The sequence below is a fragment of the Argopecten irradians genome, chromosome 11, assembly GCF_041381155.1.
Source record: "Argopecten irradians isolate NY chromosome 11, Ai_NY, whole genome shotgun sequence".
Classification (NCBI taxonomy): Eukaryota; Metazoa; Mollusca; class Bivalvia; order Pectinida; family Pectinidae; genus Argopecten; species Argopecten irradians.
Window position 1 is genome coordinate 29,146,396 of NC_091144.1, and position 22,940 is coordinate 29,169,335.

General features: G+C 34.6%; 1 protein-coding gene and 1 pseudogene across 1 annotated transcript; one reads left to right on the forward strand and one right to left on the reverse strand.

Annotated features, from left to right (window-relative positions):
* Positions 1–6,683: 6,683 nt before the first annotated feature.
* LOC138335786 (uncharacterized) lies at positions 6,684–8,924 on the reverse strand (annotated as a pseudogene).
* Positions 8,925–14,228: 5,304 nt separating this feature from the next.
* Positions 14,229–22,278, forward strand: LOC138335226 (collagen alpha-5(IV) chain-like). Its single transcript, XM_069284213.1, has 4 exons — positions 14,229–14,279; positions 17,427–17,573; positions 17,792–18,336; positions 18,768–22,278. Exons 2-4 carry the CDS (start codon positions 17,428–17,430, stop codon positions 20,969–20,971), a joined length of 2,895 nt encoding a protein of 964 aa, XP_069140314.1. The 5' UTR covers positions 14,229–14,279; position 17,427; the 3' UTR covers positions 20,972–22,278.
* The last annotated feature ends 662 nt before the right edge of the window (positions 22,279–22,940 follow it).

Below are 22,940 nucleotides of genomic sequence, written 5' to 3' on the forward strand. Positions count from 1 at the left end.
GTATTTTGTGAATATCACCCCAATTTGGGCATAGCCGTACTCCTTATCACGATGATTAATTGCATACCAGATACTTGTGGGGTTCTATAACTGAGGATTGCAGGAAAATCTGGCATGTTTTACAACAAATAGTTAAGTTAAATGGACATTTAAACCTTTGATATACAAAGATATATAAAAGGGATAATAATTAGGCAAAAAATAGAGATTATGACCTGTTTATTACCACTTACATTTTGCGACTTTTATGAACTTTCTCGAATATAGATAAAATAAAGTCCACCAAGAAACCAGTATTAATTGATTGTCTATGACACAGTCTATGTTTTAAGCAAGCCAAATGGAACATTCATTGTTGAATTCCTTATCTGAAAGATTAATTGTACACCTGAGAATAGGAAGATTCCATTTAAATACAGGGTTTAGCATCAGACCTGTTGTTTTTTGTACATAAATATGTGATAAAAATTTGTCACGACAAAAACTATTTTTAGAAAATATTTTTTGTACATAATTATTTTGTACATAATTATTTTTCATGACAAAAAACATTTTTAGAAAATAAAAGTTGTACTTAAATATCAATGACTATTTAAGTACGAAAAACGTTTTGTAGGAGTTGTTTTTTGCCGGCCGCTGTCGGCCATCGTAGGTACCACTGTGAAGAAGACAAGAGAATGACAGCTGTGTTTTCACAGTAACACGAAAGCTATGCTATCTCAAAATTATATAACGACACCAAATTTACTTTGTTCGTAAAATTGAACCATACAAACCATATGACCATACATGTACATTGTGTCCTTAACATCCCAAGTAACATCGACATTAAATTGACAGTGCGGGTTTACATACCTCTACCTGTCCTGTACACTGTATACAATGTCACCAATCCAGTGTTTTCCAGTCTTATGATAAGGAACTATATTCTCGCCTGTTTATATAGGGATCAACCAACTAAATAAAAAAAGACCTTCGAAATGGCCCCAAAGTTTAACACTGTGGTCTATGTAAAATCATTTAGTTGGTTGCTCTCTATAAACATTTAAAACTTTCTTAGGGCATTTTTCTGTTGATAAGGGAAAATTCGATTGTTACCCGACCTTGAATAAAGATATTTATTACGTAGAGCACGTGTGATATTCTTCCGGGTGCCAGTGCTTCGTTTTAGTGTCAGATTTCCTTTACATATTGATTTAAAATATTACTGATCACAGGCGCTTGACTCAACAGTCAAGACACCTTTTACATGAGGTACGAGCCAGACGCCTGTGCCCTATTACACAATGTACATGTTATAGATCAAAAGTGTAATGAACGTTGTGTCGATAACAAACTTTTATCGTAATTAACCTAATAATAACTTATTAATCATACTTCATGATTTTACGATACAAGTTTGTTATCGACACAACGTTCATTACTTATAAATGCGACAACAAAAAGTCTGTGCTATACGCCGGAATATATATATCATTAAATGTATTTTATCGGCCAATTTGAGATTGTTGCCGACTAATTAAGATGTCCTCGGCATATTACCACAAACCCTCCACCTCTGGGGCGTGATTTCGAATCCCATGTAGAGCAGTTGCCAGGTACCGTGCGATCAGTGTTTTATTATTATTATTTTTCAACGGGTACTCCGGTTTTTCCACCATCAAACCTGGTAAGCCCTTTAATGACCATGGCTGTTTAATACGACCGGACATTAAACAAAACAATCCGGACCAACTGAAGGGACCCCATTGTGCGTAAGGAGTATTGATAAATTATCAGCAGAAAATTAAGAACGTGTACAACGTACACGAACTTGTTTATTTTCTTCCTGATACAACACTTCCTGACACGAACTAGCTATATAGCTACTTCATATAATAAACATGGCCCTGTATTAATTTTATCACACAGAGTGAGATATTTTCATTGATTTCTAATCAGTTCCCTTAAAGATCTGACAAATATTCTTCGCAGAGCAAGGCAATTCTAAATACATGTAGTTACTACAACTCATCGTACGATGTATACAGGTATGCATGTTCAAATGTGCAATATATAGATAAATTATGTAATTTTGCTGTACATACACATGTACAATTAAATCTTGGACAGGTGCACGTGTATGCATACATGGTATATGTGCAGATGGAGATATTTGAATGTCTATATAATTACTGTTGTAACATAAAACAGAATTATACTATACAATATACATAGGCCTACCATATACAGTGTACACGTTTCATTGAACATATTTGTAATTTGTACATTGTATTGTGTATTTTGGATATATCTATGGATATCTAACTGTCTAAATAATAATGATGCAATTGCTTGTTTCCAAATTTATAACATCATCATCAACTTGGTATATTTATAATGTAAATGTGCAGTACATATACACGTTACTTTGTATAAGTTAATGCCATGACGCGGCGTCCGTTTGCCGTTTGTCCATCTTATATTTATCATAGCTTTATATAGCTTTGTAAGTTTCATAGCTTTATTATTGATAAAAATCATTGTTACTAAAATGTTATAATCATTTGTGTTAAAAATATTATGAGGGAATTTTGATATAAAATAATAAGAAGATATTCCCCATCATTTTATCAAAACTACTTTATGGCCGGTTATATATCATCATTATAAATAATGATTAATGCCGAAAATAAGTCATAAATGATATCCAATAATAGCATTAGCATATAAACAGGTCATCACATAATCATATCAATGGTTAATTATCTAGAAAAAAATCGATAAATAATTTCTGACCTAGCTTAGCCCTTGTCTCGTTGATTGCCTCATCTTTATGGTAAACCTGTGTGATCACCCACCTCTGTATAAAGACCATCTGCTTAATAAGACCAATGTCTCAGGGTCCTAAATGGTCAGTTTCAACACAATTTGTCCTGTGTATAAAGACCACTCGGCTATACAGACCATCTGCTTAATAAGATCACTTTCTAATGGGCACAAATGACCCTTTTCAATACAATTTGACCTGTGTATAAAGACCATCTGTTAATAAGACCATTTTCTCAAGGTCCGTAATGACTCATTTCAAATAAATTTCCCTGTATATAAAGACCACTTTGTAATAAGGACGTTTTAGTCCCTTATATGGTATAATAGACAGGTTTACTTTTTATGTCTTGAGTTATAACCTAATTACATGTGCATGTACATAATATGGATCTCATATTGTGAGTGTGCTGTGAGTATTAAAGATGCTCCACCGCTGACAAGTGTTTTTGTTTTACTCTGTCAAACACAGGAGCAGACGGATTTGTATTTTTTTTGAGTTACAAATTTTACTTCTTTACACCATTACAACCATTGAAAAGTCTGATTTTTTTTTTATTTTACTTTAAGATGAAAGTATTAAAACTTATAGATTGCATCCCGAAACTATTACATGGCACTATGTCCTATATAGAACTAAGTACTGATTGCGCATGTACCTATATAAACATGATCAGGTGATGTTCAAATGATGAGTTTTTCTGTCTGTCCCTTGAACTTGAACAGCGAGGTTTGACTGTATTAAAACAGGAACAGACGAATTAATATATTTGTTCAATAACAATAATAACACTATCGACAGCATTGAAAGGTTTGAGGTTTTAATTCTACTTTAGAATAAACGATTAAAAGTATCGAAACTAATTGAGTGCGTCCTTGAACTTTTTATGACGTTATGCCTATATGAAATGATGTACTAAATGCGCATACAACAAAAACAAAACAATGCCTTTGTTGTATTAAATAGACATATATTATATACATTATTAACCATCAGTTATTGTACTGATGATAATTATTGATGTCGCTTTGTCGGCGGTGGAACATCTTTACAATGTTAGTACAGGTTTATCAACGAAATATATCATTAAAACAATTTTCCTTCAGAACTAAAAGATTTATGATCATGTATATGTGTAATCGAATAGAGCTTCTTGTGGCCCAGTACCGCCAAAATTATTATATTTACAGCTACAATTCCTATTCAAATTTGTGCAGTTTTATTAGTAATTGTAAAGAATTTCTGCAGGTATCTAAAACACGTAATTAAGGCACACAAACAAGAATGTTACAGTACATCAATTCTGTAATTAAGTTCATAAGGCATCACACATTTTTGTCTTTCCATTTGAATTAATTCGTCAAACCTGATGGTTTTAAATAAATTATTAGAGACAAAATAACATTTCGCCCATTTATGGTACATATATTGTTAACACAATGTGTATCTTTACTGGCAATTCACTGATTTAACCACATACATGTGCACAAATAAGTACGACTGTTCGCAAAATTGACCAAATCATTGTTTTCTTTGAAAATATCAGTTACGAATAATATTAAATTTGTTAGAATAGAAAATAGTAAATCACTTCGGAGTGATTTTACTTCATTTTGTGCGAGTTCAAATGTAGACTACTCTGGCGATATACAAGACTTAGATCTTTTCAAAAATGTTTGAAAAGAAATAGCATTTTATGAGGATAAAACTATTTGACTCTTTCTTTACAAATATCCGACTGAATTGTAAAGGAATTTGGACATCCCTTTGAACAAAAATTAATTGTATAACTTTTTGATAATTTAAAACATCTTTCTTATGTAAGATATAAACGATGGGATTTAGAAACTAGTATTGTAACCAGTCACAATGATACGATATGAGTCTGTCACGAGATCACAGGAACTCCATCCGATATCCGACTCCTAAGAGCTATTGAATGTTATAAAGTAAATGTGCTGAAGGAAGCATGTTCAGTCATGCGTTCGAATAGACACCGACACTACGCTTACACTCATCGTCGATACTCCAGAGGTTACTATCACTCTCCGTATATCCACTTCTGGCCTAATCTCATGGCTATCTCATAATAAAACTGAAGCAGGAAATTAACCAATCACAGGTCAGCAGAAACTTACTTTGAAGATTATAAAGAGAGACGCCCGACTTCAAAAATACAGTCAACAACAATACACCGTTATTCGATTATTTTGATGTACACCAAAGAGAAGAGTTAAATTATCGCATGCAGACCCTTCAACTTTGCGTGACTATAACGGCAGTGATAGTAACCCATGGAATATCGAGAATGGTGGATATAACGACAGTGATAGTAACCTCTGGATTGTCGAAGATGTGCTACAAGCGGAGTGCAAACAATCGTGTGTCTCCGGATAGGTTTCTAAAATTGGTTTATTAAAATGATACGGGTTTGTTCTAAAAAGGATATCATATTTATATACACATTGTACTACAAATATTGCATTACATGATGATTGAAAAGCTTTTTAAAACAAAATAATACGTCATGGGAATTCCTACCAGTGATTTTTTGTAAGGAGACAATCCATTCTCTTTATCCATTTATATAATACAAAAAATGTGAAGTGTACAAGGTAGTTATATACACATAAATTTAAAAACGGCTACTCGTCGTCGATGTTTGATTTAAATGCCAACACCAAAGAATGGGATTATGTATGCAGCACGTGACATATTGTATGTGTGGTATTAAATTACTGATAACAGCATGGATGTATTCTGGCAATTGCGAAATCATAACGACTGTAAGCGCACACACGATTCTGAAGATTAATGCTTACACTATATTAATGTCGGTAAAACCAGTTTCCTTTTTATTGTAATTCATTATTTTTCATAGACGTTCACATATTTATGACAATTATTATATGATATTAATATAAGTTTATAATTAGTCTGCTTTTCATACACATTCGGTTACGTATGATAATATTTTTTTTATCATATGACTGCTGCTTTTGCTGTATTTTGATTGGCCGATACGCTTCTCAGAAGTATTCATCAACTGCGATATCAACCCCAAAATCAGCGGCGAAAAGCACGCGAGGTTACTGGACTCAGTCCAGATACCTCTCGCGAGTCCAGTAACCTGTGTCAAAAATAGATCGAGGAAAACTCCCTTGAGATGTGACGTCATAATCACTTTTGACGTCGAGTCGTACCCAAATATAGCGTAACGGGAGTTTCCCTCATTCAATGACGTCGGGATAGTCTATTGTGACATCATTATTATGGCGGAAGGCAGCAAGTTTACTGCGATCAACGGTTATCAACAGAAATGAACTGCAAACTTCAATTTATGGAAAACGTTCAAGAATGCCAGACGGGCTGCAGTTGATACAATATTCCGGTTCTACCAGTCTACACCGTTAGCAAGGAGCATTTGGATATTTACCATTAATACTACATGTAACTACTTTTGTAAACAGAAAGTTTGCAAATAACATCCTGTTTTTGTAGTTAATTCTTTTTGAAGAGCCGGGTACATATATGTATGTTTCATATAATAAAACAGTTATCGACCTATTTTCAGGTGGATACGGTGAGTTATCAACCCTCGTAAATGATATAACCCTCGGCCTCCGGCCTCGGAATATATCACTTACTCGGGTTGATAACTCACCGTATCCACCTGAAAAAGGTCGATAATTGTATAAAATTGATCTCAATATAATCAGCTTACATTGAATTAATATTCGCGCATATACAATATAATATAATACATATTGATACATTATTAATTGAATATTCATTTTTTTTCCGATAAAGGAAAACAATGTGAATATAAAGCACTGAGTGCAGATAATTTCAATAATCTCTATCAATGATTGCAGAAGTACTATCAATAAGTGCACTCAATGGCAATAAGCAATATCAATGAGTTCACTAAATGTCAATAAACACTATCAATAAGTGCAGAATATACACGTTTGTCGATGACCCGCCATATGAACCTGGAGGTAAGCACATTATAAATATCATGCCAGAAGGTTCACCGTCACTAAAGTGGGGGAGAGATCCACGACAAACAAGCCGTGACCTATATTGCCCTATTTCTAACTGTAATCAACTTATATTAAGACCTGAAGAGAGAACGGTCTAATAAAATACCTTGCAGAAATACCAGCAGTAACGATATTTTATGGAATAGAGTCAAAACAGGCGTTCATTAGTAATTCTCGCTGTGTAATAAGGTATTATCAGGTGATATTCCGGATGCTAATTATTCACTGATTAGGTCACTTGAACAACTAAGTTGATCTAAAGTGACAGTGCATTATAGCTAACCATAAGTACTACTATTAACTCGTAACTTGTTATGTAGTTTGTAAATGTTGACACAATATACGAGAAATGTATGTTTCAGGAGAAACGTCCATATTTCTGTCACCAAATTATATGTCATATCTGTAAGACAACAAATAAATATCAGCATTCTGGTGGCTCCATTTCTTCTTTTATGTTCATCGAATCGTATATTTATTGTTCTTATACAGATTCAAAATAAGTTTTGTATTTTAAAATACTGGCAACGTACCTGGTGCTAAAAATTCACCAGGAAATGTATTGTGTACAGTATATCTAGAACACGGTCTGAGGTCTCGTCCTCGCCAACAGTACAACCCATCGTCTGTTTGTCGGATATACGCTGTCAAAATACCAAACCCACTATCTGTGATAATCAGTTTATCACACGTGATCAAAGTGTAGAAATCTAACATCAATTTCAGGAATCCCTCGTTTGGATCTGTCTTACTTCTTCTGTCAATATGGGTTATCTTCCCGACGGTGTCTATCATGTTCCCATGGTAACGCTTCTTACCAGCGTCCTTTACCTGCTCAGAGTCAGAAGCGATGAACAAGTCGTATTCAGTTTTGTTCAAGGTATCAAAATATTGCCAGAGAATTACCAGAGGTTTATTCACTCTTTTATAATCTCCTGGGATGGTCGGATTACCTCCAACACGCACATGAGCACATGCTATCTTTGGTCGAGAACGTTGTGTCCGGTATTGCTCCTTTAACGCATGGTGGAGCAAAGGCGATGGCTTAAATAACATTTCAAACAACTGTTTATATATGTCAGCATAAGTTAGCTTTGTCAGCCATGGAATTTCACTTCCTATGTTTGGTCTTTTTCTGAAAGACTCTGTGAAATCCCAGTTCATACGAATGAAGTTGACGCCCTTTGAGAAGAATGTGTTGATATTCAGACTTCCATTCAAATAGATATTAATTTTGTTGGACCTAAAGTCAATTAGATAATGATATTTTTTGTATCATTTTGAAACATCGATGCATTATACCTCCACTCGAAAGTAGCTGGGACCAGATAATGCTGCAGGACACAAGGCTTGTTAAAGTTGATCAGAAACTGTTGCTTGGTGAGGACGGCAATAATTAATGTTGATAATATTCCCGAAATTCTGTCCGAAAAACCTCCACATGCCCCTTGTCTTGCTTTACTACAGTCATAAACGATAGTGTGCCTTCCTTGACCATTCATTGCTGTTGATACGGAACTGTTAATCCAGTTTTCTTCGGAGCTGACTTTCCTCTGACCAGTTATAATATCGTTTGTCGTGTCATCAGATTTGTTGTTTTTGTGATCAACATGATCACTAAATATTGAGTGATTAGCAATCTCAACCGATGTGCGTTTTAACTGATGAGCATTTTCGACAGCGTTTGGCATTTTCCTGATGAACATTATTGACAGTGTTGGCATTGGTCTGATGAACATTTATTGACAGTGTTGGCATTGGTCTGATGAACATTATTGACAGTGTTGGCATTGGTCTGATGAACATTATTGACAGTGTTGGCATTGTCTGATGAACATTATTGACAGTGTTGGCATTGGTCTGATGAACATTATTGACAGTGTTGGCATTGGTCTGATGAACATTATTGACAGTGTTGGCATTGGTCTGATGAACATTATTGACAGTGTTGGCATTGGTCTGATGAACATTATTGACAGTGTTGGCATTGGTCTGATGAACATTATTGACAGTGTTGGCATTGGTCTGATGAACATTATTGACAGTGTTGACATTGGTCTGATGCATACTGATGAACATTATTGACAGTGTTGGCATTGGTCTGATGAACATTATTGACAGTGTTGGCATTGGTCTGATGAACATTATTGACAGTGTTGGCATTGGTCTGATGAACATTATTGACAGTGTTGGCATTGGTCTGATGAACATTCTCGACAATATTAACAATTTTGTGATGATCATGATCGACAGTGATAACATTTGTCTTATGAGTATTCTCAACAGTGTTGATATTTTTCTGATGAGCATTATAAATAGTGTTGGCATTTATCTGATGAGCATATTCGGTCGATATTATATCTGTTTGATTGGAAATCTGTAATTTCACCATCTGTTCGATGCTGGTTTGAAATCCAATACAAAGCAATGTTACAGAGACGACAATCATAAATCCAAATCCAAAAAGCTTGTTGAACTGTGAAAACAAAAATACATGTTGTAATTTCTAATGAATATTATTGTAAATTTTCTTAAAGATGCTCCACCGCTGACAAATGGTATTTTTTCACTATCAAAAACAGCAGCAGACGATTTAGTATTTCTTTCAGTTACAAAAGTTACTTACTTTACACCATTACCACCGTTAAAAAGTTTGAGCTTCTTATTTTGATTCAAGTTAAAAATCATCCTCGATATTCCAGGGGTTCCGATCACTTACGACCTCTACTACACCCCTGGACTATCTCATAGTGAAATTGAAGGCAGCTCAGCGGAAAAGATTTGACCAATCACAGACCTTTGAAGACTACAGAGAGAGCGACGCCTAACATCAAAGCCTCCCAGTCAACCACAGTGTACCGTTATACGGCTCCTTTGATGTACATCAAATGACTAAATTACCTGTTCTACTCTGTTGCCTCCAGTTTTACTATGAGATAGTCCAGGGGTGTAGAGATCGTAAGTGATCGGAACCCCTGGAATATCGAGGATGGTTAAAAATATGAAAAATAATTAATTGCATCCCGAAAGAATTCCGTGGCACTATATCCTATATGGAATAAAGTACTGATTGCGCATGCCCCAAAGGCGAAATAAATTATTTTATATTATTTTTTGTTTTAATTAGGCATATACATGTATATACACGATTAAACACCAATTATTGTTGAAATGAAGAATATCATTATTGCTCTTTCGGCGGATGAGAATCTTTAAAAAAGGTCATTCTCTATGTTTCTTTAGCTTTTTGAATATAAATCACTTAACAAATGTTTATGTGAAGTACACATTGTGGAATATATCATACGTGTAAGTAAAGACACCTTAGAAAAGTACTTGATATCGCAATACTGTTAGCTAAATATAACATTCCTTTTCGTATCAATTAGTAAAAGTTATTTCGTGACTAGCCATCTGAAATTACTTATTAAAATCCATTAATCACCTCTGTTGTAAATCAGGTAATTCTAGCAAACATATACTGCTGTTGAGGTCAGTAGCAAGAAAACTCATGGAAGTATATACATGCACTGGTATCTATCTCAAACTTAACGGTTTTACATTTGATGAAATTATATCAGTTTGTTTAATATTTCTAAAGATTTCACTTATGAAAGTATATCAAACTATTTCACATACATCAAACTATTTCACATACATAAAATTATTTCACATATCATAAAAGTATATTGTTCTGTTTCACATATAACATTTTCACATGACATGAAATTATGATATTAATCTGTTTCACATATAGCAATTCCACATACCATGAAAGTATTGAAATCTGTTTCACGTTTTATGATTTCAGATATTATGAAAGTACATTAAGCTTCACATTTATCTTTAAAAGTATAGCAATTTATCTTAGATGTATCGATTTCACATATATATCACATATGAGGTGGATTGAACTCACTTGCCTCGCTTACGAAGTGATAGCGTCCAGATCACTCGTTTGTATTTCTATCAAATTCGTTTTAAATACTTACTGTAATAGGTTTTTGTGTCATCAGTAAAGTATGATTAGCCATGTCTCTCAACAACCGTCGCTCTAGACACCAATATAAAAACTACAGCCAATGATTTGTGTCCTTTGACTTATAGGAACTCCAAATCGGTAATCGATCCAGTGTTTGTCGTTGCTATTGTTTATTGTGCATTGTTTCTTAAAATAATAAAGTCTTAAATTGCTGTGGCTCAGCTCGTTTCGGTTACATCTTTTGCCCGGTAAACATAAGGGTAAAAAGATTGTTTCTTTTATAGTATTGTTCACTAGCCTTGTATAGTTTTAGATAACTTATCTGATTTGATACATTCCGATCGACTGTTCGATATGCAAATAAACGGTGCGATGGGACTATCATTTTAATTAAAAAAGAGACATATATGGCGGTACAAACAATAGGATGGGATGGGAGGCTGAGCGAGAATATGTATAAGAATATTATTAGGCATGAGCAGACAAACCGCTGAGTTGAAGCGCAGTAACCGAAGGGTTTTAAAAGATGTCCCGACATGTAACTTCATGCCCTCTACTTTTCGGTTGCGACCCCCACCTCATACCTGGCACGTCTTTTGAAGACCCTGGCAATTGATGGGACGTTGTATCAAACATTAAACCTCAGAATTGAATCACAGTACACTTATATAGCAAACTATTCAATAAACCTAATGCATGTCTCGGCTAAACTTTTACGTTATCATGTGTAATTACACGTTGAATTCTCCAATTCGACGAGATTAGGTGAAGTCACTGTTTATAGTTTTACACTTTAAAGTATAGTTTATACTGTCATAAAGATTTCCATGAGATTGTATCTGTATACTGTGGACAGAAGGACTGTTATATTTACGATAAATAACAACACATTCTACAACACATTTCCAATATACCACGATTGTCTTTCCTTATCAGGCATGATGTATGCTTAGAGTGTTTGCATGACAACATGCATGGAACTTTAAGCAGGTAACAAAATAAAATACTTTATATAGTCCCAAAATTAGAATGCAATTTCATCCATGCATAACCAGCTATAATACACTACATTATTGAAGTTCATTAGAAAAAACTATGACGAACAACTTAATGGCGATGCCTTATTAATTATGACAACATAAATACCACAATTCTGTTTCAAATTTAACGATTTCACATATCATAAAAGTATATAATTCTGAAATCGTTAAATGTGAAACAGAATACTTTCAAGATGTGAAAAAGTGAAACTAATCCAAATAGGTGTACTGTTATTATATATGTGGAATCGTGAAATGTGACATCGATTGATATACTTTTATCACATGTGAAAGAGCTATATGTAAAATAATTTCATTACTTTATTCTAAAAGTCCACCAATTAAGTTCCACTTTTTTATTTATAGTAATTTGATTCCTATTTGAGTAAGTGTATAACCCATACATTTCGACATATCTATAATAAAATTTGTGTGTTTTTCAATCTCTAATGTTCATTTTCAATGTTCATTTTTCTCTCGGAACGCTTCTCGACTTTACATATCGTGACTACATTATGCAAATTATGTTATGTTGTGCTTGTCGGTAAACTCGAGAAGCGTTCCGAAAAACAAATGAACATGGCGGTGACGGTTCAAGTAAGTGAGCTACACGATGTTTAAATGGAGTTTCTACAAAGTACGGGTCATGACACCTCCAAAGGAGATTGTGGATGAACACAGTTATGGATACTGTTTACCACCACAAGCGTAGATTTTGTGATTTTGGCTTGGTTTTTGAGGTGCCCATTAGAGCCGAGACGACATTTCGACCGGGCAGGGAAATGTCTACCTAGCATATTTTTCGTAAATTTCCCGATTCATCAAGCCATAACTTCGTCAATACTTGGCCAATTTTGTTCATCAAGCACTCAATGGAGAGATAAATTATTTCTCTTTAAGGTAATATATCCGTCAATGTTGTATAGAACCCATTTATTAAAATAATCACGGTTTTAAAAAAATAGGTCCGTTTTTCTCGACCGCCGAGTTCATACCCTTGATACTATAATATATATATGTATACTATTGGTTAAAATTTTCGTGCCAGGTCCCTGTGTTCTTAACAATGTCTCCAATAAAGTATACACTTTTTTCACACCATTGTTAATATAATATTACATTATTATCAATTTTATATAATTATTATACCGTATTCGATGCGATGGTAAAACCATAACTTGAGTCCTCATAAAATAGCATTTTAGCGGATTATATATGATGACACCTTCAGATTACTACAAATAAACCGAAATGTGAATTCAAGCGGGCAGAATACAAGTATCTGAAGGCAGATCAAGCGTTTTGGTGACTTTGAAATTCGTATTTTCTATTTACCGACCGGATCAGTATCACCATGAAGTTTTTCTGGGACCTGAAAGTTGATGTTAGGAGATGTAAATACGAATGTATTTGTTTTAGATGGATTTTACGGCTGATTTTGTCAAAATATTTGTTAATCTATGAAAAAGAGGTAGACATTTGACATTGATGACTATCTAAATATGATTTAAAAGTTTTATATTGTTATGATTCCAACTTTGAATATGTTAGTCATAGGGACTAGCAAATGCCTCGAAACGTACTTTGTTCCTTTTAAAAGTAATCAACTGATGATACTGCTTGTATAAACTAATTAGCAGTTTTGCCAATAATATATAAAGAATTCAACCCCGGATGATACACGCATTCAATAATTTCTTGTTGACAATTTATCAGCGCACTGGTTTGTATCTTCAAATTATCGTGAACGTTTCGAATAACATAGCTTTGTTTATACTATATTTCTAAAGCTTATTTCAATATTCAAATATATTTTTTACGTAACACAGTTCTTGTTAAACATAAACCTGCTGGTTGGTGGTCTTCAAATGAAGACTCATATCCTTATTTGGAAATATATGTGGTATAAGGTCAAAGGTACATGTATATACATGATTTCATATTAATATAATGCAGGAATGTCTGAGGTTTTCGAAAATATGTCAATAAATACGCTACAAACGCATTTCCGATGGTACACCGTGATACGGTATAGCATTATCATGTGACGTCACAGAGGTCAGTTTCTACGTGTGGACAGTTTTGACCAATCGGAAAAGGAGACTCGGCTATAAACAGGCGTCAGTGCATATACGTCCGACATTACATGCATATAAGTCGAAAATAATTCTGATAAAGACATTTCCAAAATGCTGCTTTCTGATTGGCTACACAACCGGAAACTAGCGTCATGGTCAGGATTCGGAATACCTTCCGGCGAAGTTTGATAACATTGATTGATCTTTCACAGACTTGCGACGCACGCGCGGGTAGATACACCCGCGCAATATATATATACCACTGCTGCTCTTTACAAGTAGCATTATAACTTGGAACTAGGAATCAACACTGAGACAGTTAAGGTAAGTTGTAATTAACTTAAACGTCAATGCATATTATTGTTATATTGATTTTCTAATTATTCATTAAATCAACTGCCTTTATCGAAGAACAAATATTGATTTTGTAGTATTTGAATCAGCGTGATATACTCATTACTTAATTATTTAAAAGGAAAAATGAACAAAACTATTGCAATAGTATTTTTTTTTTTAATTTTAGATATTCTTATGTTATGTAAATATAACACAAAAATCAGTGCAACCTTGAATACTTCAGATTTAATTAATCTATTCTACACAACATTACTAATTTTTAAAAAAAGGATTGAGCGACATTTGTTTTAGGAAATCATAACATTGTTATAGCAGCCAATAAGAAACGGCGTTTAAAGCGGAGATGTTATATTTTTGTTTTGTGTTGGGATAAAAATATCACTTCTTAACCAATGAAAATATTCACAAATCGGATGAAATTACTTGATTGTAGTAAAGATTATATGGAAGTTATTTGTGCCTTATTTTACATACACGTGAATCAAGTAGAGCTTTTTATATGTTATTCATTACCAAAAATTACGAACTTTTTGAAAATTACAGTACTTAAAGATGCTCCAACTCCAACAGAGCATAAATGATATTCTCATTGAACAATAATTTGTGCTTAATCGTGTATATTAACTATTAACACAAAAATAATATAAAATAAAAATGCACCGGTTATTTTTAAATTAGAAGCTTTAAATGTATCTTTAAAATGCACAGGTTTAAGTTAGATGTACAGATGAGAACTGAGAATAGAGTTCATGGCTTTATTCACTAAACCTTATGGTTTTCAATAGATTAACGAAGAAAAAATAGCATGTCCATTTTTTTTACCCAGTTACGGCACATAAAACTTTAACATATACATTTTTGTATATCAATTTCCATCAAAGCTAAAAAGCATTAGGATATATACTTTCGATAAGATATTATTATAGAAACGAGATTATTACAAAGGTTGTCAATTTCTGCAGCATATTTTAATAATAATTGACATTATAAGCGCGAATATTTTTGTTCTGATAAATTATTTATGCATATCCATATTTTTGAACAGATACAATAAATAATTTTAATATCCCTGTATTGATGAGGATATATTGTTTGTTTTAATGATATGTTAATGAAATTATGTAATTTTCAATGTAGCTCTGTAAGCATTTTCTTCAATAAATTATTTGATATAAGTAATTTAAATATAAAGTAAAGTTTTATCCGGAAAAAAGGCAATGTGTTATCGTAATTATAACACGGATGCCCTGAACTTTCAAGAAAGATACGTTCTTATGGAATGCCTGTTGGTATCTCACTGTGTTATCCATCTGACTACAATAGACATTTTATATTTGTTTTTGTAAAATGTCAGATTTTAATGTAAGGGCGATTAGTTACGACGGTTACGTATACTTAAACAAAAATAAGTTTACCTGAGCTATTTGAATCAACCAAAGCTTCTATTGTAAACCTGATCCACATTTCCAAACATGAACAAAGCATTATGACATAATAACACTATCAATGCGCTATCAAGTCTGTAAATATCTACAATGTACATTATCAAAAACACATTCATTAAAATGATTTAAATATTAAGAAAAAAATAATAAAAAAAATGAAACAAATTTTTAGCCTGGTACTGTAACTTGGTGTTGAATATTTGACATAGGTAATGAGTATTATTTGCCTCCGGCCAAAACTCCGAACGTAGTCGAAGGTTCACGATTCTGTCAAATTATGATGTAGAACATAATAAACAAAATGTACTTCCGGTTCTCCTCTGTTTACTATTGGTTCCGCTTTAGCTGGACTACAACTGCTTAAATCAGGAAAGACATCTCAAATAGATTAATAATAAAAATAAAACAAATCTATCACAAAATCATAATTCAAGGAAATCGTTTGGAAAGTTTTTTTTTATTTTTTTTTTCTATCATGATCTTGGTTACATATACATGTAGTCCTGACCCTCGAGCAGGTTATGGAGTTGTTTACAGAAATATCCAGTAGCCCGAAGCTACAGACGTACTGTCTCTAATATTAGACATAACTATCCTCATATATAAGCGTTTCTGCCGAGCTTCTTAATGTAGATAAATGTCATAATATCTCAACATTTTTGTCAATTTTCTGTTAGATAGCGTTAGGTGGAATATCCATTTGCAATAGCTTTAGAGTGTTGCAATGTATTTTGAGGATAGATATTGCAATTTACTGTATTATGATAATGGTCATATGACCGATTGAATACATTGATAGTTACATGTAGTTATGATTTTTGAATTTTGATTTTTACATTAATTGTCTTTAAATGATAAAAAAAATCTTGAATAACTGCAAATATTGTAAATTTCGATTCGTGAAATTTGTAGAATTCATTTACTTATGTTATTACTTATGTACCAATTTATGCATTAATTAAACATGCTAAACGAATATGGATTACATGATGTTATATAAACATGGAAAAACATATAGGCAATTTTTGACATCTCGCATGTGTTTGTCTTATAGAAAAGAAGTTTATTATGATTTCTCAGACTTTGTAAAGTCCCTCTTTATGCAAAATCTTAATTATCAATCAACCATCGTAAAAATCAATTGTAAACACGCGTCGAATACAATTCAGGTATCTGAGAATTAGGTTCGTATGGTATACATCAGTCAGATTGTAATTTTACCGTATTTTAATCTGGACCCGTCAAACGTCCAAAATGGGCTATGGGCAGTCAGCATATTAACTGTTACCAATGCTCAGATCCCTGTAAATTACATTGTGCAACTATTGGACCAATTTGGAAGACGACAGATACAACTCGTCATATTCCGAATATAAATTATAGTTCATACCTGTAAAAATAGATAATCGGTATTGCGGTTACCGCACCTTACAAGCAAAATACTCACTCATTCATAACCTGACAGGAAGTCGTGACTGACGTTTCATTCATATCGCCTCGCGCGCTATTTCACTTCCAAGGAACATGACGTCATCAACAGCAATAGAGAATAACACTTTTAACTTAGATGAAATTAGACAGCATAACTTAATTAAAAATTGATTTTGAAGAAGAAAACTCACTGAAAGTTGATTGTTTGATAAATAATATCTGTTTCATTTTTTTACAGAATGTTAAAGATGACGCCATTATTCGTATGCGTCCTTTACTTATTTGCATGTTCGCGGGCCAGAGGTTTAGAGCTAGAAGAAGCGGGCCAATTTTTCAACAGCAGACGATACGGAGGCTTTGTCAGTGTATCCGAATCGGAAACCTCGTAAGTATTGTATAGATTGCGACAGAACACGATTTGAATCAGTAGACGGATTTAATATAAACAATTTTCACTGCTTTCAGGGCGATTTTCACGTTTTTATTTATTTGATATACTTCTTAAGAAATTATACTTAATGCAATAACACCATTTTTCCGACTTACCCCTTTTTTGCCTGACTATTCATTTTAATATAATAGTTATAAACATCTATTTTTCAGGTTCATCATAGCTTCCAATGGCTTGCCTGATCACGCTCCAGATTCTCTGACGTCACAACCCGTCATACCGAGAAACAACCTCTTCAGTGTTCCAAAGAATCCGACATTAGCTGAAAAGCCCGGATGTCTTCCCATGGGGCCTATCGGTATCACACGAACTGGCGTTTTTATATTTAATCCGCTAAATTTGGAGGGCAAGAATGCCGTGGAGGGGGACACAGCTGAACAGTTAGACCAATGTAATGGCCACCCCGACCCAATGGGCGCTTACCACTATCACGCCCTCCCTAAAAACTGTCTTTATAAGGGAGCAGAAGACGAGCTGATTGGTGTTGCACGTGACGGGTTTCCAATTTATGGACCAATGGCATCTGACCTTAAACGTGAAGTCATGAACTCTGACCTTGACAAATGTCACGGTCGTTTTGTCAACGGCCAGTACAGATACCACGCTACTAATGAGTTTCCATACTTCATGGGCTGCATGCGTGGAAATATTGCTCGTCGAATGGACGAAGCAATGACTATCTGTAATGATACATCAGGTAAGTTTTTATAGTTTGCTTCCTATCTGGAATTTTAATGCGACGAGTTGACATACTGATTACTAGTACTGCAGTAATTCATTGCTCTCTAATTAAAATAACACTAAAATGTATCTATATACAATCGTGTTCTGTATGTTGTACGTTGCAAAGGTCTTTTAACATGCTGTTATTGTAATCAAAATAAAAATGATTTTGAAATAAATCATATTACATCATGTATTTGCAAACGTTTGTGAGAATGCACTACGCGGATTCATACATTTTGCAAACAAAATTATTTTCATACCCCGATGTAATTAAAAATTAATGACATTAATGGCTAAATATAGAAACAAAACAGATATGAACGATAATCAATACACAAATAAATTATTACATTTCAACTGGTACGCCATGTATATTAACAAGATGCATCTTTTACCTTTCAGCTTTCGACAATAAATGGGGCTATTTGTGTGCCTGCGAGAGGTCTAATCCAATGACTGGACGGGGTCAAGGTAGGTTTCCAGTGGGAATGGGAGTGAATGGATCTCCAAGGCCGGTTGGCTTCATCCCAGGTCAGGGCCAGGATCAGTTTGGCAGACGACAAATACTTTCGGGGTCAATAATGGGAGGACAAATACCAGGTCAGGTGGTGATTGGACCAAACGGACAGCCAGTCATGACTGGAAATCAACTCCAAATCGGACCAAACGGACAGATAATTGGCAGAGGAAACCCAGTACAGCTTGGTCCAAATGGACAAAGACTTACACTCGGTAGTCCAACTCAGGCAAGTCCGAATGGTAACCCTATACAGATGCCAGTTGTGACGGGGCAAGCTGCTATACAAGGACAGGGACCGAGACCTCTCGGCTTTTTACCTACACAACAGGAAGAAGGAATTGAACAATCTAATGGAATTCAAGGACAAAGCCAGATACAGAGACCTCTTGGGTTTTTACCTACCCAGCAACAATCTGAAGAGGCAATATCCGATGGAATAAACGAACAACTTGTAAACAACAGGAATCCTGATCAGATGGCAATAACGACTGGACAGGCTGGTGTTCAAGGTCAAGGACCGAGACCTCTTGGGTTTTTACCTACTCAGCAACAGACTGAAGGAGAACGAATTACCATTGGACCAAACGGACAAATTATAAATAGAAACCCAAATCAAATGGCAATCATGACAGGCCCAGCTGCCATTCCGGGACAAGGACCAAGGCCTCTCGGATTTTTACCTACTCAACAACAACAGCCGGAGGGCAATCAAATGGTCGTTGGGCCAAACGGACAAATTATAAGCAGAAATCCTAATCAAATGGCAATCATGACAGGTCAGGGAGCTATCCAAGGACAAGGACCGAGACCTCTCGGGTTTTTACCTACCCAACAGCAAAGTGACGGAGAACGACAGATTGTTATAGGACCTAACGGACAGGTCATAAACAGAAATCCTAATCAGATGGCAATTACATCCGGCCAGGCTGCTGTTCAAGGACAGGGATCGAGACCTCTCGGATTTTTACCTACTCAACAGCAAGATGGAGAAGAACAAATTGTTATAGGACCTAACGGACAAGTTATGAACAGAAATCCAAACCAGATGACAATTTCAACAGGTCAGGCTGCTGTTCAGGGACAAGGGCCAAGACCTCTCGGGTTTTTACCAACACAGCAATCGGCTGAAGGAGAGCAGGTTGTTATCGGTCCAAATGGACAGCGTATAAATCCAATGCAGTTGAATCCGAACGGAAATCCAGTTCAAATGCCAATAACAACAGGTCAAGCGGCACTACAAGGGCAAGGACCCAGGCCTCTAGGATTTTTACCTATTCAACAAGGTGGGCAATTCTCTGGCAATCCAGTACAAGGACAGATTCCAAGGCCAATTGGGTTTCTCCCAAATACTAATGGCCAGCCATCATTTTCGGGAGTTCTTCCAAATGGTGAAAGTATTCCACAAAATGGCGGACCATTGAATGGTGTTGCTGAAAACGGTGACCAAACACGTACTGTAAACGGAGCCGTTGAAAATGGTGAACAACCGCGTATTGTGAATGGTATTCAACAAGTAGGCGAACAGCCCCTTCCAATATTCGTTAATGGTGTTGCACAGAATCCCGACCAACCGATGACGAGGCTCGTTAGAATACAAAATGGTCAAGTAATTCCTGTAATGATCAATCCTCCGAATGGCCAGACACTGAACGTTCCACGTATTGCCCGACCAGTAGGAAACAACGGCATGTTCCAACGCCTTCCATTCGGTCAACAACCGTCTCCTTTCCAAAATGGTGGCATGATACAAAATGGTGGCATGATACCACCAACAAACGCTCCCGTGTCAGGAATGCCACCGGTAATGGGACCACGCCTTGTAGATCCTAATGCTAACGGGATGGTCATAGGTCAAGGTCGTTTTCAACCAATAAACAGTCAGACTTCTTCAAATGCTGCTGTTCAAAGTCAGAGTGAAACCATTGAAGGTATGGAGATCCTTGACAAATCTACCCAAGAAAATCGACAGGAGCCATCTAATGACATGTTTAGACAACCGTTTGATGGTCAACGACGAAGGTTGCCAGGATTTGGTAACTTTGGAAGATACAGACTGTTCAATATGTACTTGGGGAACAGTTTGTGATTTAAAATATAACAATCTTTTTCAAATTATGTATGTACAGCTTTCAGCACCAAAGAACCAGCAAAACGTGGATGTTTTATTTTTCTATTTGTAAGAGGGAATATCCCTTCATACTAAACTTTAAATAAACAATTTTCAGTAAGTTTAAAAACTTTAAAAAATAATTATGTTTTCTTGGAAAACTATGGTTAATTGACTATTCCGTAGAATATTGTTAAATATAAAAAGCAAAGATTTGAAATATAACAACCCAAAACGACTATTCCGTCTTTGCATACTACAGAGTTGCTTCCCTTGCGGGTAGGTATCCATTGTGACGTCATTATTTTCTGCGCGAAATTTTCTGTGAAAACGTATGACGTTACGCCTGCAAATACATGACGTCACAATCAATACCTACCAACAAGTACAGATAACTCTAAAATATGCCAATACAGAATATCCATAAGTAACCATCCTAAGAATGTTTCTTAAGTTTTATTAGATAGTAAAAACTGTAGGTTTTGTACTTAAATCACATTATAATAAATATACAGTGTATTAGATTTTCAGTCATCGATACTCCAGGGGTTACTTTTAATGTCGTTATATCTACCCTTGGACTATCTCATAGTAAATATTGAAGGCACGTGAAAAAAAAGACCAATCACAGGTCTACAGAGACTTCCTTTGAAAGTTACAGAGAGGGCGACGCTGAACTTCAAAGCCACACAAAGTCAACCACAATGTACTGTTATTGATTTTTTTATTTACATTTTAGGATCAAACTAGCCGTCCTATCTGATTTCACACACAGAGCCTTCAGTTTTGCTTTGGCATAATCCTTGGGTGAATATAGCGACAGTGATAGTAACTCCTGGAATGTCGAAATAGCAGATTTTCAGACATGATTACAAGATATGTAAAGTTTGTATATAAAAAGGGAAAAAAATTCCAAGACTGTCGGATTTTATATTATACAATGTTTGTTTCCTTGAATCAGTTTCTAAACACAACTACCGTGTGAAGTGTGGAACTGATTACATTCTATTGTACATATATGTAGATGTAATATTTGTGTGAGCGTGAGCGTTATCAATTAGTGTTGTTGAAGACATTTACCTGTAAAAGCTAAATTTCCAATAATTATTATCAAATTTGATTTGATATATAATTTTATTTAATGCACTATACTAAAAATAAATTTAAAATAGAAATAAAAACAGGAAAGTGTCTTCAAAAATACCCTTATTATGTAAATCTTTTGATATGAAATCCATAATGCTTTGTTACAAAACGAAATAAATAATTTCAAAATATCATTTTTAATTTCATGTTTATTTGAAGATACTGTACGTACTTTTTAGCGCAAATGTGATAAAAATGTAAAATATGATTTATTAGCGTGGATAAAATTAGCGCATTGTGATTAATTAACATACCACCTGATACCCCATAACGTTCATGCGTAACCATTATTGGTGATGGAATGACGTCAAAAGATTATGTCCCGCGCCAACGTCATTTCGGCGGGAAGATAACAAAGTGGCTAAGTTACATTCCATTACCACTGGAGATACTAGTCCCGCACAAACGTTATCGGGTATCACGTGGTACATGAATTATTCCCATTCGTTGGTTCAGTTCTAGAAATACCCATTAAATTAGAAAAAAAAAAACATTTAAAACTTCAACTACATACTTTAAAATATAAATCAAGGCCTACATGTTGTTGTTAATACTTCTTCAAAAGGTGATTAGCGCACTCACTCTATTAAGTTACGTATCTTTTTTATTTTATATACTTTTTATAATTTGCAAATTACTGGACATTTCAAAATGTATATTATTATACACATCTATAACAAAACTATCTAAAATTTAAAACATGTGATTCTTATGAAAGAGAGCGTTGCAATAGGAGTTTTAAAATTGATATTTGCCACTTCTATGGGTCCTGGTGATTTTTTTTGTCCAAGATAAATACATG

Coding starts and splice junctions, on each gene's coding strand:
- LOC138335226 (XM_069284213.1), top strand. CDS start 17,428: ATGTTAAAGATGACGCCATTATTCGTATGCGTCCTTTACTTATTTGCA. Junction 17,574..17,791: donor GTATCCGAATCGGAAACCTC/GTAAGTATTGTA, acceptor TCTATTTTTCAG/GTTCATCATAGCTTCCAATG. Junction 18,337..18,767: donor TATCTGTAATGATACATCAG/GTAAGTTTTTAT, acceptor TTTACCTTTCAG/CTTTCGACAATAAATGGGGC.